Genomic DNA, 17571 nt, shown 5'->3' on the forward strand with positions numbered 1-17571 from the left:
CAACACATCAGTAAACTATGTGCTTGTTCTGTCCACGCCCTTTATAATTTTCATGAAGCCTCAGGCCACCACCCCTTACAAATAAATCACCATGGAGAGAAAGCTTGCACGGAGTGAGAAAGATTAACAGCTCTGCACAGCATATAGTGCTAAGAGAGCCTCTGTATAAGCAAGAAGCCTACGGGATGTCAAGCTCTGCATCCCATTATGGAATGGCCAGATTTGCATAAGGCAGACCAGTTTCTTATTCTGCAATCTCATTCGAATGTGTCAGCGATTCAATGAAGACAGTGCAGAAAGTTCTGTCTCAAGCACAGGAGCAGAGAATGGCAATTTACAAACACTTTCCATGAACAAGTCATAGATTACTGCCAGTAATTCCTTGATATTTCAGTGAGTTTTAAGCATTTTTCTTCTTGTTACTAAACAATGAATAAGTGACTGTACTTAATTTTTCAGAGAAGCCCCTAAACCTCAGAGAATGCTAATTTAAGATGCAATTGTATGTCTTTGGGAACGTTGATCTTCCATACATCAGTCTGTTTAGATGCAATACTTAGAACTCTACACTTTTTGGATGGTAAGAGAAGGGGTAGTCTGCACCAGCTGCCCATGTCTGGGTTTGTGTCTCAAAGCCTATGTGGAACATTTTGCAGGGCAGTGTTGTTTTGGGGGAAAGCTAACCCCCGAGAATTATTTTGTTTCTGTCATGAAAAAGTGATGACATGGCTTCTAGGGGCAGGCTTCTGTTGTGAGCAGCAGCATCATGTGCTTTTTTGTTATTGTTTGTTTGTTTTGTGTTTGTTTGTTTTTTTGTGTGTTTTTTTGTTTGTTTGTTTTTTCTGGAATGAATCACAGGTTCTGTGAAAGGGGTGGCAGTTTACAGTCTGGGAAGGAGTGAGAGAAAGGGTAATGAATTAACTTAGCCCTGGTTGAGTATGAGATATGTGTGGGCCATTCAAGTGAAGATGAACAGAGGAAGGTAAACAGGTGATCCAGAGTTTGGGGCAGGGCTAAAGATGTGGATTTGGGCATCTTTAGGGTAACTATGAAGTTAGGGGAATGGCTGAGATTTGAAATGCTCACCAAAGAGCTCTCTGTACTAAAGTAACTTAATAATAAATCTTTGTGTTTTTTTCTAAAGAACTTATATAATAAAATATTTATAAGTATTTATTAATAAATTGGTTTGACATTGGGATGTACTTCAAAATAGTCCAATAGTGGAGAAGGGAACTGGGAAGAGAAGAGATAAAATAGGCTTGGCCATGGACAAAATTCATTAATCTATTCTCTCTACTTTCGTAAATGTTGAAATTCCCATTGAGCCAACTTTAAAAAGAATTCCTTGTTAAACAAATGGCCCTGCAGAATGAAAATAACATATTGTAAAAAAAAAAATTGTTTATATAATACTCTGACTTAAAACCTCCATTCTAATTCAAAATGTTTATGCAATAAAATAAAATATTTGGAAATTAACAGTAATTTCCACTTATCTTAAGTAATTCTTAAGTAAAAATGCCAAAAGGGCTAAATCTATCAAATATATTTATATGTCAAATTGCTGTTTTTAACTAAATTTTTCACTAAGTACTTAATAACCAGCTACTAAATGCAAAGAAACATTATACGTTATTTTTGTTGAAATCATTTTAATTACCTATCTATATCTTATAAACTAAGGATGCACAGTATCATAAAGCAATGAGACAATTAAAAAATACATATATTCTGTAAATCAGATTTTTCCTTAATTCAGCCTGGCTCTCCTCCACTTACTTCTCCAGATTCCTGAGGTGTGCTGCATTTTTGTCAATATTCTATCACCTTGATTGCTTTCAATGAGTGGAGAATAACATGCTTCTTTTATTTCATGTTCTAGATACATGCAACTACACGATGTAATGCCATTTGGAGCAATAGAGCACCCTAGTGGCCTAAGCAAGACAATGAATCTTCCCTTGCACTTAAATCAGCTCTCATAGTATTTGAAACTAGGCAACTAGAAATAATTAGCATGATAATATTCGCCATATTATATATGGAAAACATTTTGTGAATATATGGAATAATTGTATCTAGAAAGGCATAGACAATTAAACATTTAGTCATTCTTAATTTTAAGGGCCAAGTGGCTCCCATATGGTATTTCAAAATGGTATATGTACACCCATGAGCTGTAAAGTACATATTTGGCATATTTGCGTTTGTGGAACAGTTTTCTCCATCTAAATTGGATGACTCTTAACTTACTGCACCTTAGGTGAGCAAATATGAATTTTAAAACCTTATTCTTGGTTGTTTTTTCCCCTCTACAGTCTAGTCCTAGGCACCCTTGTGTATGTATCTAAGAGAATTCTGTCCACCGGGGACAGAATTACTGTGTCCAAGTCATTCTCTGTCTTTTATGAGCATGGTGACTTTGAGGAAGTAAATTAATCTCTTTGTGACTTAGTTTTCCCATCTGTAAAATGGAGATAACAGCAGCAGGTATCTTTAGTCTTGTGAGAATGAAACAGGTTATTAAAACAAGGCCTGGGGATAGTGAGCACTGCAGCTCCTTGCTGCTCACATCTTTCCTCTCAGGCTGCAGTCACATCTGTCATCTGCACAGTCACATTTCGTCTATAGGTGCATCCTGGATTCTTATCTTTTTTTTTTTTTTTCATCCTGGATTCTTAGATGTAGTGTGGTTCTCTACGGCTTAAATGGAATATCTAAGCGTCTATAGAAAATGAACTGTTTTAAGGAACATAATATTTATGAAACATTGCGTTCAAGTTTATGAAGTACTGATGAAGCAGAATTACACACCAAAGGACCTAATTTCTTATACACAGCTCATTGTATTTTATGTTTTAACTAGAAATACCTATAGCAGGATAATAATGAGCAGTTCAATTTCCTCAAGGTCACTTTCCAAAGACGTGAGGGGATTTTGAACCTTTCTTCAAAATTTGCAAAAAAGATTTCCCCATATCACAACTGTATAAGAAATGAGCTGTAATTAATTTAGGTGCCTTGAGGGTGAATTAGCCACCCACTGGGTGATTTGGTAAGAAAGCTATTTCAGATGAAAATAAGAATATCTTTAAATATAAAGCAGGTAAAGTAGAAGATTTAAAACCTTAAAGGGAAGAAGTCCCACGACTACCGTTAGTCATTAATAACAGCCATTCAATTCATTCAGAAGAGAATGGATTACTGACTTAAGGATCCAATTATGTAAACCTTAATAATCATATAAGCAGCTCCAGTGATTAGCTCCAGCATTAAGACTTTTTTTTTCATCTACATCTTATCTTTAGCCTCCTTTACATTCTTTAAACACACACACACACACACACACACACACACACACACACACAAAATCTTGTAAACTTATGTCCCACATCAGAGCCCATCAAGAATCACACAGTTCTCAACTGTATAGTTGGAACTCCCATGATCTGATGTGTGAGGATGACCCAGTCTCACATTGCTAAGTTTTCTGTCATTATAGCTACTGTGCTGGGACAGGAGTTGCTAATTCATATATTTATGAGAAAGTCCTAAGTGGCTCAAAGGAATCTTTTTTCAAATTAAAAAGTGTTTTGTAAAAGCCCACAGTAGAAAAATAGATGTTTTATAATTTTAGAGTTGAACTAACAATGTTGTACCTGAGGTTTTAATGTGTGTTCGAAAATACTGGTTAGTGGCCACCATAGGAAAGTACAATCAACAAATTCATGCACCATGCCCAGAGGCCTCACTGTAATTCTCACGAGGCTCTAAATCCTAGACATAGTGTTTTCCAAGTGATGAGGCCTGTCTAGAAATGCATTAACTTCTCTTTCTTAAATAGAGCCAAGAAGAATTCACCCAAGTCCCATCTATAGTAAAATGAGGTTTATGAGGTTTTAATAAACTTTTAGTTCTAAAAGCAAATGCTAATTTGTTCATTTAATGCTTTACTCTTAGATTCCATTTTGTTCTCTGGAATGAAACATATGACTTGTGAAATTCAAATATTCTCCTATTTACAAGGACAATTTCATTTATTAATGGCCTATAATTAAGAACAAATTGTTAGCTAAACAAACAATTAGCTTGTCTGAAGAATAAATAGGAAGTAGGTTATTCATTCATTTGCTAAGTGTTCTTAGCCTTGACCTACTTTTCACTTATTCAGATTGCTTTCTCAATTTTCTAGAGCTTTTGTAACTAACGTAATTTTCCTAATTAAATAATGTAAGCTAACATTTATGTATTTTCTTTAGGAGAAATAGCAGGCTAATGTATACTTAAATTTTATAACATAAGTCAAAATTTTTCTTCCAATTTTACCACATAACCCTAAGGAAGGTATTTAGCCTCTTCACCTGGAAGTTTTCCATTTCTGTAAAGTAAGGATGTTAATAGTTGCCATCTACCACAGGTTACAGCATCATAACTCAAGGGACCTGCTACAGTTTCTTTGAAGAAAAGATGCTGTAGCCCAGCCGGCAAGGCTCAGTGGTTGAGCATGGACCTATGAACCAGGAGGTCATGGTTCATTCCTGGTCAGGGCACAAGCCCAGGTTGTAGGCTGGATCCCAAGTGTGGGGCATGCAGGGGGCAGCCCATCAATGATTCTCTCTCATCATTGATGTTTCTATCTCTCTTCCTCTCCTTTCCTCTCTGAAATCAATAAAAATATATTTTCAAAAAAAGAAAAGATGATGTATATTTATGCAATTTTCTCCCAAAATATGGAACATTGGGAAATATTTTGGATTTCTATAAAAATCTAACAATGATTTTATTTGAAAGATGACTACATTCTTCCCCCCACTCCTCAACAGGAGCTTAGATTTATTTTGAATCTTAAAAAAGTAATATGATAGAGAAGTTTAAATATTTTCACATTTTATATCTGGGATTATAAAAAATTATCTTCATTGCTGAAAAAATTACAGATATCCTCTTTTTTTCCCCCATTGACCTCCTCTAACTTACTCCCACCCCACCCCCAGGTCTTCACTACACTATTGTCTGTGTCCATGGGTTATACATATCCTATCTAATAAAAGAGTAATATGCAAATTAACCATACCCCTGCTACACCCACAAGCCATGCCCACAAGCCAATCAGGAGCGAGTATGCAAATTAACCCAACCAAAATGGCTGCGGCCACAGACAGAGCAGGAGGCTTGGCTTTCCCCGGCAATGGAGGAAGCCAAGCTTTCCACATACCCTGGCTGGCTCAGGCCTCCGATTAAAGCTACAAAGTTTCAATTATAGAAGATAAATAAATCCCAACAAAAATGGCAGCAGCCACAGAGCTGGAGATAGCAGGAGGCTTGAGTTGCCCCCTGCGATAGAGGAAGCCAAACTTCTGTAGCCCTGGCCTGCCTTGGCCTCCGATTAAGGCTACAAAGTTTCAATTATAGAAGATAAATAAATCCAAGATACCAGGGCCTCAGCTTGGGTTGCCAGGGGGAGTGGCCAGCCTGCAAACCACCACAGGCCCCTCACCCAGGCCACCCCATGCCCCAAGAGAACCTCTACCCTGATCCGGGACACCCTTCAGGGCAAACCAGCTGGCCCCCACCCGTGCACCAGGCCTCTATCCTATCTAATCCTATCTAATAAAAGAGTAATATGCAGATTGACCATCACTCCAACACACAATATGGCTGCCCCCATGTGGTCAAAGATGACTGCCCCCATGTGGACACAAGATAGCCACCACAAGATGGCCAGCAGGGGAGGGCAGTTGGGAGGGACCAGGCCTGCAGGGGAGGACAGTTGGGGGGGGGGGACCCAGGCCTGCAGGGGAGGGCAGTTGGGGGGGACCAGGCCTGCAGGGGAGGGCAGTTAGGGGCAACCAGGCCAGCAGGGGAGAGCAGTTAGGGGCGACCGGGCAGGCAAGGGAGGGCAGTTAGGGGCAATCGGGCTGGTAGGGGAGGTCAGTTAGGCGATCAGGCTGGCAAGGGAGGGAAGTTAAGGGTTACTGGGCCAGCAGGGGAGGGCAGTTGGGTGTGACCATGCCTGCAGGGGAGGGCAGTTGGGAGTGACCAGGCCAGCAGGGGAGGGCAGTTAGGGGTATCCAGGCTGGCAAGGGAGGGCAGTTAGAGGTGACCAGGCCAGCAGGGGAGGGCAGTTGGGGGCAACCAAGTCTGCAGGGGTGGACAGTTAGGGTTGACCAGGCCGGCAGGGGAGGGCAGTTAGGGGTAACCAGGCCTGTGGGGGAGGGCAGTTACAGGCAATCGGGCCGGCAGAGGAGCAGTTAGGCATTGATCAGGCTGGCAGGGGAGTGGTTAGGAGGTGATCAGGCTGGCAGGCAGGTGAGTGGTTGGGAGCCAAAAGTCCTGGATTGTGAGAGGGATGTCCTACTGCCTGTTTATGTCCGATCCCGGTGGGCCTAAACAGGCAGTCGGATATCCCTCGAGGGATCCCAGATTGGAGAGGGTGCAGGCTTGGCTGAGGGACACACACCCCCATGCACCGGTCCTCTAGTATGTATATAAATTCCTTGGTTAATGTCCCCCCACCCCCCTTATAGAATCTGCCAAAATGAAACCTTTGGCACATAAAGGCAACTTCATCTGAATGAAGTAACATGTAGTTACTTACAATAGGCTTTTTCTGTTGTTGTTAGTTACATTTTGCTTTTATGAACACTATATATATATATATATATATATATATATATATATATATATATTTACACACACACAGGCACATATTCAGGCTGCAACATCATGGCACTGAGCACACTTGAGTGGACTGTCAGTGCAAACCAAGCCTTAGGCTGAGAAGACACAGATTTAGTAGAACCAAGTTAAATGTTCCTCAGGTGGAATATGAGCAGAAGAAAGTCATTCATACAAAACAATATAAATGTGAGCAATATCGTATTTAAGATAGTAACTGAATAGGTAATCATCCCAGAAACCAGGAGTGGAAGTGAGACGGACAGCAAGACAGAAGGACAGACAGGAGTCAATACTAAAATGTAAATCAAATGGGAATTGACAATGTATAATGTTACAAAAATACCGATTCCATGGTCCAAAGAAGTATTGTTAGAGGGGAAAAATAATCAGTAGCTAAAATTGAACCTTGCTCTAACACATATCAACTCATAAGAATTTACTGAATCCAGTTTTAATGCTATGTATTTTTATATCATGAGACTTCATCTGAAAAATGGAAATATTCATACTTGCCTATTTGGCCATATTGGTTGCATAAAACTTCTCTCTGAATGACTTCCATAATCACCTCAAGCATTATTTAAATTATGTATATATCTATATGTGTTTACCTGTACATCTACATCCTCCAACATCCTTCTGTCCATCCATCCATGCATCCATCCATCCATCCATCATCCATCTCAATGAGCAAAAAAGGGATATGCTGCTATCTGCATACCTTCAGGTTCCCGGATTTTTCTTCCCGCTGCAGACTTCCGAAGTACGCTCCTTCCCGAGTTAAAGAGGCTGGTTAGCTCGTCCAGCGGGCTGCTGAGAGGTCTGGAGTTCGGCGGGCTGTAGGGGACTGGAGAGGAGGCGTTGGAGTTGGCCTTCCTATGGTCCGCTCTAGCTGCTGCCTTCCCGGGGGAATGAGGAGCCTTGGAGAAAGTGCTGCATGGGCCCGCTGCAGGAGCAGAGTTTGGCTTTTGCTGCCCTTTGGGCAGATCTGGGTTTGTGGCTGCCTTTCCGGTGTGCACCACGCCCGCCTCGGGTGGGAAGGTGAAGTGGCGGTGGGCAGCAGCAGGCGGCGCAGGAGGAGGCGGTGGCGTGGGAGGTGGAGAGACTTTGTGAGACCCGTTAAATACAGGTAGGCCGGGGGACGAGGGCCTGTCACCATCCCATTTTTGGCTTTTGGAATACTGTGGCGACAGAGGACTGGAGCCTTCCGACTGCACAGGGTACTTGAGGTTGGTTTCCAGGACTGGCAGCTTTTTCACCTCTAGGGGCGTCAAAGGTGATTCATCCGACGCTGGGGAGCAGGTGACAGGGGTTGGGGGGAACACCAGGAGTGGGGGCCGGTGAGGGAGCAGGTTGGGGAAGGGGGCTGGGATGTCGCAAGTGTCTTTGCAGGGCCCTGGTGTCTGGCAGCTAGTTTCTCTATCTTCCAAGGTGATGGGGCTTGGACGTTCACACAGTAACGGGAGTGACACTGATGCCCAGGCGCCTGCCACCTGGCTGCCCCAGTCCTCTGGGGGCGCGAAGTACTTCATCTCTTCATACACCGCTTCCCCCTGGTCGGGGCTGCCCGCATGGCCCACCATCTCGATGTAGACGGGCTCCAACTCAGGCTCTGTCTCGGTCTCAGAGTGCACGGGGGTCGCAGGAGGCGCGGGGACTGCCAGCATGGCCCCCAGGGCGCACTGTGGGCCCCCTGCTCTGTTCCGCGTGCCTGGGACTCCCACTGCCCCAGGCCTGGCGCCTGAGATTTCCTCTGAGGAGCCACTGAGCTTGGTGTGGGGACTTCGTTTTGGCTTCCGAGGAGGAATCTTCTTCATGGTGCTGTAGTCATCACTGTGCGGTCTGGGCCGGGTGAGAACTGAAGGCAGATACACAAACATGGGAGGTTTTAGCAAGACTGCAGGGCCAAACCAGCACAGGACTGGGGCTGGCGGGGGCTGCCCTTGCCCACTGGGCTCCTGCAAGTCCCCAAGGATCAAGACAAAGGCCTGCATCTCCCTTTCCGTCAACCACACCTCCCCCCATGATCCTAGCTCAGCCAACACTTCTCAAGACTGCCAATAGAAAGGGAGTTTTGATCTCAGAGATGCAGGATAACTTCCACCATGAAGGAAGCATTAGGTGGACCATAAGGGGTCCAGGGATTATCAGCCACCTGAAAACCAGAAGTGCCCAGGGATACAGCCATGCAGCAGGGGAACACATTTCAGAGCAGCTGCTAGAACCCACCCACACCTTATTTTCAGGGTCTGATAAAGGTGTGACATGAGAACAGGCTGAACTGGTCCCTGGGGCTTTAGAGTTGAGAAAATGGAAATCTAGGGAGAACAAGCAAATTAGCTAGTCTGTGGTAAATGGATGCTTTTTGTAGGAAATGAGTAAGCTTGATTATTTAAAGGGTATGAAATGAACAAAACAAAACGCCTACATGCATAAAGAGATGATTATTTCGTTAAAGAACTTTGTTATTAAAATGATGCCAAGGGTGAATTGTATAAATAATCAGCATATTTGAATCCTTAACAGAAACACATATTTAACAGGAAAATTAAGACTAAGAACTTCTAGCCCTGGCTAGGTAGCTCAGTTGGTTAGAGCAGTCATTACCGATACACCAAGGTTTCAGGCTGATCCTTGGTCAGGGCACATACAAGAATTACCAAATGAAAGGAAAACAAATTGATGTTTCTTCCTCTCTCTCTCCCTTCCTCTCTTTTTTTTTTCTCATATCAATTATATGTAATTAATTATATATAAAACTATGAACTTCTAAAGTGGAAATTTCTGAAGTTGAACAATTTAGAAAAACAAATCTGCATAATATTAGTAACAACTAATTTTAAAAGAGGCAGAAAAACTATTTAGATATGATTTTAAAACATTTATTGAAATTTAAGTTTAAAAAATTACAAGATTTATTTTCTAATATAGTTTATTATAAATTATAATAGATATTTATTAAATAAACAAAATTTCTCTGAAAACAGATGTTAATTTTAGGAAATTACATTGTTTTACTGAAATATGAAAACTCAAAAATCTTAAACTATGTTACTAATTTGGCATTTTACTGTGAGAATTACTGATAGAAACATATCTAACTTTTCTGAGTTCTTGAGTTATTTAAGGCAGGCAGATTTTTCTCTCACTATGACAGCACATATGACATCAGTAAATGTCCCCAGGTTGGAGGAGATTAAAGGCTTTTTTATGACTGAATAGTATTCTATTGTGTAAATGTACCAGAGCTTTTTATCCACTCATCTACTGATGGGCACTTGGGCTGCTTTAAAATGTTGGCTATTGTAAGTAACACTGCAATGAACATAAGGTACATATATTCTTTCAAATTAGTGTTTCAGGTTTCTTTGGATATATTCCCAGAAGTGGAATCGCTGGGTCATAATGCAGTTCCAATTTTAATTTCTTGAGTTAACTCCATACTACTTTCCACAGTGGCTGCACCAATCTGCATTCCCACCAACAGTTCACCAGAGTTCTGTTTTCTCCAAATCCTCACCAATGCTTTCTGTTTGTTAATTTACTGATAATAGCCATTCTGACAAATATGAGGGGATATCTCATTGTGATTTTAATTTTTATTTCTTTGATGAACATCTTTTCATGTCTATTGGCCATCTGTATATCCTCTATGGAGAAGTGTCTATTCAGGTTCTTTGTCCATTTTTAAATTAGATTTTTTTTTCGTGTTGACTTTTATAAGGTTTTAGTAAATTTTGGGTATTAACCCTTGGGGAAAGCAGTATGGAGTTACTTCAAAAAATTAAAAATGAAACTGCCTTATGATCTAGCGCTTCCACTTCTGGGAATTTATCCAAAGAAACCCGAAACACTAATTCAAAAGAACATATGTACCTCTAAGTTCACTGAAGTGTTATTTACAATAGCCAAGATTTGAAAGCAGCCCAAGTGCCCATCAGTAGATGAGTGGATAAAAAATCTGTGATACATATACAAAAAAAAGAAAATACTACTTGGCCATAAAAATTAGGGAAATCTTTTTGCAACAGCATGGATGGACCTGAAAGGTATTATGCTAAGTGAAAGAAGACAGCTAGAGAAAAACAAGTACCATATGATTTCACCTATATGTGGAATCTAATGAATAAGATAAACTAACAAACAAAATAGAAACAGACTCATAGAATCAGATAATAGACTGATAGCTGTCAGAAGGGAGGGAAGTTTGAGGCCTGGGTGGAAAAGGTGAAGGGATTAAGCAGAAATCAACAATAACAACCCAAAACAATAACCTAATAGACACAGAAAACAGTAAGGTGATTACCAGTGGGAAAGGGAGTTGTGGGGAGCTAAAATTTGTAAAGGAGGATAAATAATGATGAAAGAAAACTTGACTTGGGGTGGTGAACACTAAATACGATGAATAAATGATGTGTTATAGAATTGTACACCCGAAACCTATATAATTTTATTATCCAATATCACCCTAATAAATTCAATTTAAAAAAAAGGTTAAAAAAATCCCATAATTAAAAAAAAAATGTTTAAAGGTTTCCAGTCAAATCTGGATTTCAAATCTCAGCAGGACCATTCATTCATGCAGTTGTTCGTTGAGTCATACATTTGACTAGTATTTACTGAAACACATTAGTGATTACAGAGAGAAATTTCCCTACCTTCCTCTGTCCTAGTGGAAGGTGTCAGACAACAAAAAAATAAGTTAAACAAATGAATAAATTCTTTAGCATGTTAGAACATGACATAATTTATGAAAATGAAAAACAGCAGGCCATGAAAGGAGTCACAGAATTGTGTACCAATGGTGCAAATGATAATATTAAAAGAGGTTTTAGGCAAAGCTCTCTAAGCTTCAGTATAGTCATGCATAAAATGATCAGTAATTATCTCAGAGGCATAAAATAGATATTGTATGTAAGTGTTTGCTCATATTTTGGCACACTGGAAACATGAAACAAACGGAAGACATCCAAATGAGAATGGAAAAGAACAAAGCTAATTTTCTAACTCAATGGACATCTTTGTGAGCCAGTGTTATTATACACAGTTCCCAAAAGCAGCCAACTTTTAAAAGCAGAGAATGCCCAAAATGCTCAATTCTGTAATTAATAAGCATTATTCTAAAGGCTTTCACCATACTAAAACATAAGCTTCTCCTAGAAAGCTAATGAACCAAACAAAATTTTCGCATTGCTATTATAGAGTTGTTCTGAAGATTTAAATAATTTAAAGGATTTGTGGCAGGTTGTATTTTCCAAAACTGGCTTCAACAATATTTCCAGTCCCCCATGCTCTTCAGAACCCTGAAACTGGGAGGGCCTCCGTGATTGCCCTTGACAAATAAAATATGGGGAATGGGCTGCTGCCTGCTTTCTGTGGCTGGATCACAGGTAGTATGGTTCTGCTTGGCTCTTGCTGTCTGGAATACATATCTTGATGGCCCCGATCTCTATGTGAGGAGACTGTTTACACATGCTCTAGAGAACAGGTAGAGAGACCACATGGAGGTGAGAGTAATGAGGAAGACTCCATTTGCTTCAGCTCTCAGCTATCTGTGTTTCCCCAGCCCAGACACCAGAAATCTAATAATTGAGTCTTTGGATGATTCCAGCCCCAAACTCTCACTACTGCTGTAAGAGATCCTGTGTAATCACTGGTTAGCTGAGCCCAGACAATTACTACTGGAACTGTAAGAGAGAAAAAATGATACAAATGTTATTTTAAGTCACTAAATTTTGGAGTGTTTTGTTACACAGCAGTAGGCAACTAACACAGATATTGGTACCTGAAAGTGGAGTGCTACTATAAATAAAGTTTTAAAAGGGTGGCAGTAGCTTTGGGAAGTTGGAGGGGTCTTGAAGACAATGTTAGCAGAAGCTTGTTGATCCTCAAGAAAGCTCTTAAAAGGAGGTGAGGAAGATGCTGGAAGCTGGAGGAAACATGAGCCTTCTTGTGCCATTGTGGAAAAACGCACTTAGGGAACTGAATGATGTAGCTAAGGAGGTTTTCAGGTAGGGTGTAAAAACTGCTTCCTGGATTCTTCTAGCTGCCTATAGTAAAATGTGAGAGTAAAGAGATAAGCTAAAGAAAGACCTATTAACTAACTGTAAAGGATCCTGAACTTCCTATGTTTGAAAATAAATGTTTCTCACTGCCAGGCTGTCCTGATGGCAAATAATTCTCAAGTTAAGAAATGACTTTCAAGAAGAGATGAAATCTGGGGCATTTTCAGGAAAATGTGATCTAAAGATGGAGCCAAGATCATGGCTATGAAACCCTTTAATAAGACGTCAGGAAGATTTAAGGTGATGCTTCATGGATCTGTTCAAAGGAGCAAAACCACAGGACTTCTAAGAATCATAAGTGTATTGCAGCACAGAAGTCTTGCAGAGAGCCCAAAGTAAAGAAGATAATTATCTGAGAGACTTGTGGATGTGGTTTTTGAATAATGCAGTAGATTATAAATTCACAGGAAACTCACAAAGCTTTTAAAGGAATTGGATCATCTTGCATTGAAAGGAGAAGACTTAATACAGAATGAGGAGGCTCTGGTGCCTCAACATTTTATAAGCAGAAAGCAGGCTGAGAAAACTATCAGCCCTAAACATGTCACATCTTGTGGATTAGGAATTAAAATTTATAGGTGAGCCAGGAGTCCAAAGCATAGACCTATGACCCATGGAAAATCATTTCTAGGCACTAGGATAAAATCCTAATCAGGGCACAGGCAGTGTGTGCCCAGGTATTGTGCAGAACTGTTCTGTGAAAGAGCCTGCTGTGTGCCTCCCAACTTTCCCTTTTTAAACAGAAACATCCTGGACCTGTCCCTCCAGTGCATGTTAGCTGTGTGGAGAATAGGTCACTGGTCTTCAGATACATAGGTTCAATACTGGAGGAGCTATCCACCTAAAGAGCCTTACCCGAGCAGCCAGGATACTTGAATCTGATTTAGATGATGAGATCTGGGCATTGTACCTGTGCTTGGTGTGGTGATGGGATGAGGCTTTGGGGCAATTGTGGGGGGGGGGGGAAAGAAGGAAAGTGCATCTTGTATGTGAAAAGGATATGAACTGTTTTGTCCCGGGGGTGGATAAGGCAATTTGTGTTTTCCAAAAATTGGCCACAATACATAGTGTGTCCAGTCCTATGAAGAGCTGGAATCTCTTTCTCCTCCCTAAGCCTGCATGTGCCTGTGGGACTGCCTGACGCATGGACTGTGGTGGAGGTGATGCTGCATGACTCCCAAGGCTGGCTCATAGCAGGTGCTCTCTTTCCTGGAGCTGTGCCTTTGAATAATTGATTCTCCAGGAAGTCCAGCTACCCTGAGCTGCCATGCTGCACAAACCACATGGAGAGACCACCTAGAGATACAGGTGCCCTAGCAGCCCTAGCCCCCAGGCAGCTGCGGTAGCAGACATGTGAGGTCCCAGCTTTCAGAGGACTCCAGCCAGCATGTGCAGCTTTATGAAGGACCTCAAGTAAGAGCCACCCAGATGAGCCTAGTTTACACCCAGAACCTGAGAAATAGTACTAAAGTAACCGTGCTTGATTTAAATCACCAAGTTTGGGATGAGTAGTTAAGCAACAATAGATAACTGATATGATATTCCCTCAAGGTTTTCTCGAGATGCAGAGAAAAGCTTTCTTTTTAAAATTAAACTATTATAAATAAAGTAGTATATTTTGTTAGGAGGCAGTCAAGAGCCTGGCCTCTAGGATATGACTGCCTTGGATAAGTGACATGTGACAGGCTACACCACTGCACCCTGACTCAGTGTCCTCATCCATAGATGGGTCACAATGATATCCCATTCCAATGAGTAGTTCTAAAGATTGAAGATACGTAGCATAATGCCCAGCACATTATAAACACTAAGTAAGTGTTGGCTGTTATCATCATTATCTTATTACTACAGAACCAGAAATTAATCATGATTGATAGAACAGGGTTTCTTTGAATATGACCTGGGGTTCAGCGATATCAAGTCACCTGAGGTGCTTTGTGAGGATGTAGATAGCACAGTTCCTGTCATATTCCATAATCACTAAGTTATAATCCGTGGGGGTGGGGACTTGAAAGCTTAGTACTTCACAAATTAAAATTAGAACACCAAGGTTACAGAATTAAGGAATAATTTGGTTTATGGCCATTTCTTTGTGTGTGTGTGTGTGTGTGTATGTGTGTGTGTGTCCACCCAAGAGCATACTAATAGCTCATTTGCAAATACAAATTTGAGGGCCATTATAAATGGGTTTACATTAAGAGTTTTCTTAACAGTATGTTTTAGCCCTAAGATTTGTGAGTAAAATGTCAATAAGATATCAGGTAGACATTTCATAGTCATAGATCATCTTTAGGGCAAGTCTTACTGTTCAAACAGTAACTTAAGGGTTAAACCCCATATTCTCAAGCTGTCTCACCATTTCATACACTTGACTCTTATCTGAGTGACTGTGCGATGATCTAGGGACTTGTGTCATTTTAAGTTATGTTAAGAGATAAAAATGTTCTTGTACAAAATATTTTCCCTTTGGCTTTGTTGTTAAGGCATGTTGGGTGACTTAAAACACCATTTGCTCCAGGACACAGGCTATTTGGCCCCATTCTCATTGAGAACAAGATACCTACATAATTAATCTATGAGAAAAAAGGAATGAGGGGCTTGTTCAACCAGAAAACATGTGTATCTCGTGTGTATGTAGCCATTGTATTCCAATTCTTCCAGTGTGATTCTGCCTAGTTTCAGAGCATACTTAGTGCCTAGCATAGGACACCAAGGATGCCTAAATAAATGCCTGGTGGCCCACTGCATACATGAGTGAAAGTGATATCAACTTACAACCAGCTACCCATTGGACAAAAAGAGCTCCTACTGAGCTGATGTATTCCAACCTTGTTACATCACTTTGTGTGTGTGTGTGTGTGTGTGTGTGTGTGTGTGTGTGTGTGTGGAGCCCTTGTTCTCCTTGTTCTCATCCCATCTTTACCCATTGGACCGCATTCTACAGGCATAATGCCACTTAAATGTCCTTCCAGATCCTTCCCCATTTCCCAGCCAAGATTAGCCCCATTTGCTCTGTCCCATACCATCCTGTTCTCTTTGCTATTACGCTGCTTATCTCATAATTTGTTTACCCATTTATCATCCCCACTGGCCTCTTCAGGGAAGAGCCAAACTCATGAAATACACTTAGTTAATACGTGTTGAATGTGAAAATGCATCATAAATTGTAAAACATGCAGTCATGTTCTCCTGTTATGTCCAGTAATGCATTCTCGGGACAGTGTTCACAGAAGACCTAATTTCTGTCAAATTTCGGGTAATAGAAAAAAAAATTATAAAGGGACATCTGCTAAAAAATATGTTGACAAACCAAATCCAACAAATTTCCAGGGGACATTTTGAACCTTGCCAAATTGTTCTCATTTTGATTTATTGATAGAAATCTAATTCTGCTTTAATGAAAGCAGCACAAAGAAATATATTTCTATAACATTCATGTATTCGTTCAGTTAAGTATTTATTGAGTGCCTACCATGTGGCAAGTGCTGTCTAGAATAAAGATATAAATAAGACAGTCAAAAAGAAAAGGAACAGAACATTATTTACAAATGAAGCCCCACAGCTGAACCACTCTTGTATCTATACATTATAAACAGCATTTTGTTGAGAATGGAGTTGTATGGCAATGAAAAAAAAATGATTCCTCAATGTATAATTTATAAGGAATGGGCTGCTGGAGTCTGCAGGGAAGGTGGCTGTGGAGGTCCTACCACAGAGAGTAAAATGATGGAGGCTACATTTGCCCAATAAAATCCGTTCTTTTACCATTTCATCATCTAGTCATCACTGTGTTTGGGAGAAAGCATGGACTTTGGATTTAGAGAATCAACTCTTCTCTACAGAAAGTAATGGAACTGGGAGCCCCCTAGCAAAGAGAAAGTGAAGCCAGGCCCCTAGTTTCCTTTTCTTAGTCACTGTTTGCAAAGACCAACCCCAGATTTTTTAAAAACAGTACTTTCAAATAGTTGGCTCTAGCTTGTTAATAGTTTGCAAACAAGCATTAAAATTTACTGGCCCGTAAAAGTGTTTCAAGATTCTCAGGTACAAAGGTAGTAAAAAAAATGAGCTCTCTCACCTGCCCCTCTTTATGGCCACTTGTTATTGCATAAAATCCTATAGGAAAGTCATGTGTTAATAAGATCAAGACTGGTCACAAAGATTAAGACTTTAATATAACTAATTATTGGTTTCTCTAAGATTTTTCCTCTTCATTCTCCAATCAGATCTCCATTCATTCTATAACCTTCTGAATTGATTAGCAGCTTTATTTGTAAAAGAAAAGAACTTGAACTTATTTTTAATAGGCCCTCAGGAATGGCTCAGATAATGAACTGACTGACCTCAGTCGTGGTCCCTGTTCTTATGAAACCAGGGTTCATAGAGCATTTTAAGTAGTGATCAGATTTTCTTAACTTTTGCAGAAGGATAAAATTGTGACATCTTACTAGGTGCAAAAAACACAGTACAGCAGGTACTCAAAGAATGGCATTCCATACAGCATGGTTTCGATAGTTGATGAGATGCCACAGAAACCTAATTCTTGTTTTATATCCATTAGCCTATTGTAAAACTGGTTTCATTATACCTCCTTTTGCTTAACGTCACAGAACTATGGGCGACATTAAGTGAGGCCTGACTGTACTGCCCCTGTGGTAAAGACGTGCAACTCTTAGAATCAGTGCTCTCTGAGAACTTTGTGTGATGATGGGAAATTCCATACCAGTGGCTGTTGAGTACTTAGACTGTGATGAATGACTGAATAACTGAATTTTAAATTGTATTAATTTTCGTTACTTTAAATGTAAATAGCCTCAGTTATTAG

General features: G+C 40.5%; 1 protein-coding gene across 1 annotated transcript in view; it reads right to left on the reverse strand.

Moving 5' to 3' along the window:
* Positions 1–17571, reverse strand: part of MYO16 (myosin XVI) — a 435293-nt gene that overhangs the window by 72701 nt on the left and 345021 nt on the right. Inside the window, exon 32 of the mRNA XM_080660342.1 lies at positions 7406–8542. Coding sequence (XP_080516468.1) covers positions 7406–8542 — 1137 coding nt within the window. The remainder of the gene's footprint in view (positions 1–7405; positions 8543–17571) is intronic.

Source organism: Plecotus auritus (assembly GCF_963455305.1).
Source record: "Plecotus auritus genome assembly, chromosome: 3".
In the NCBI taxonomy this organism is placed as follows: domain Eukaryota; kingdom Metazoa; phylum Chordata; class Mammalia; order Chiroptera; family Vespertilionidae; genus Plecotus; species Plecotus auritus.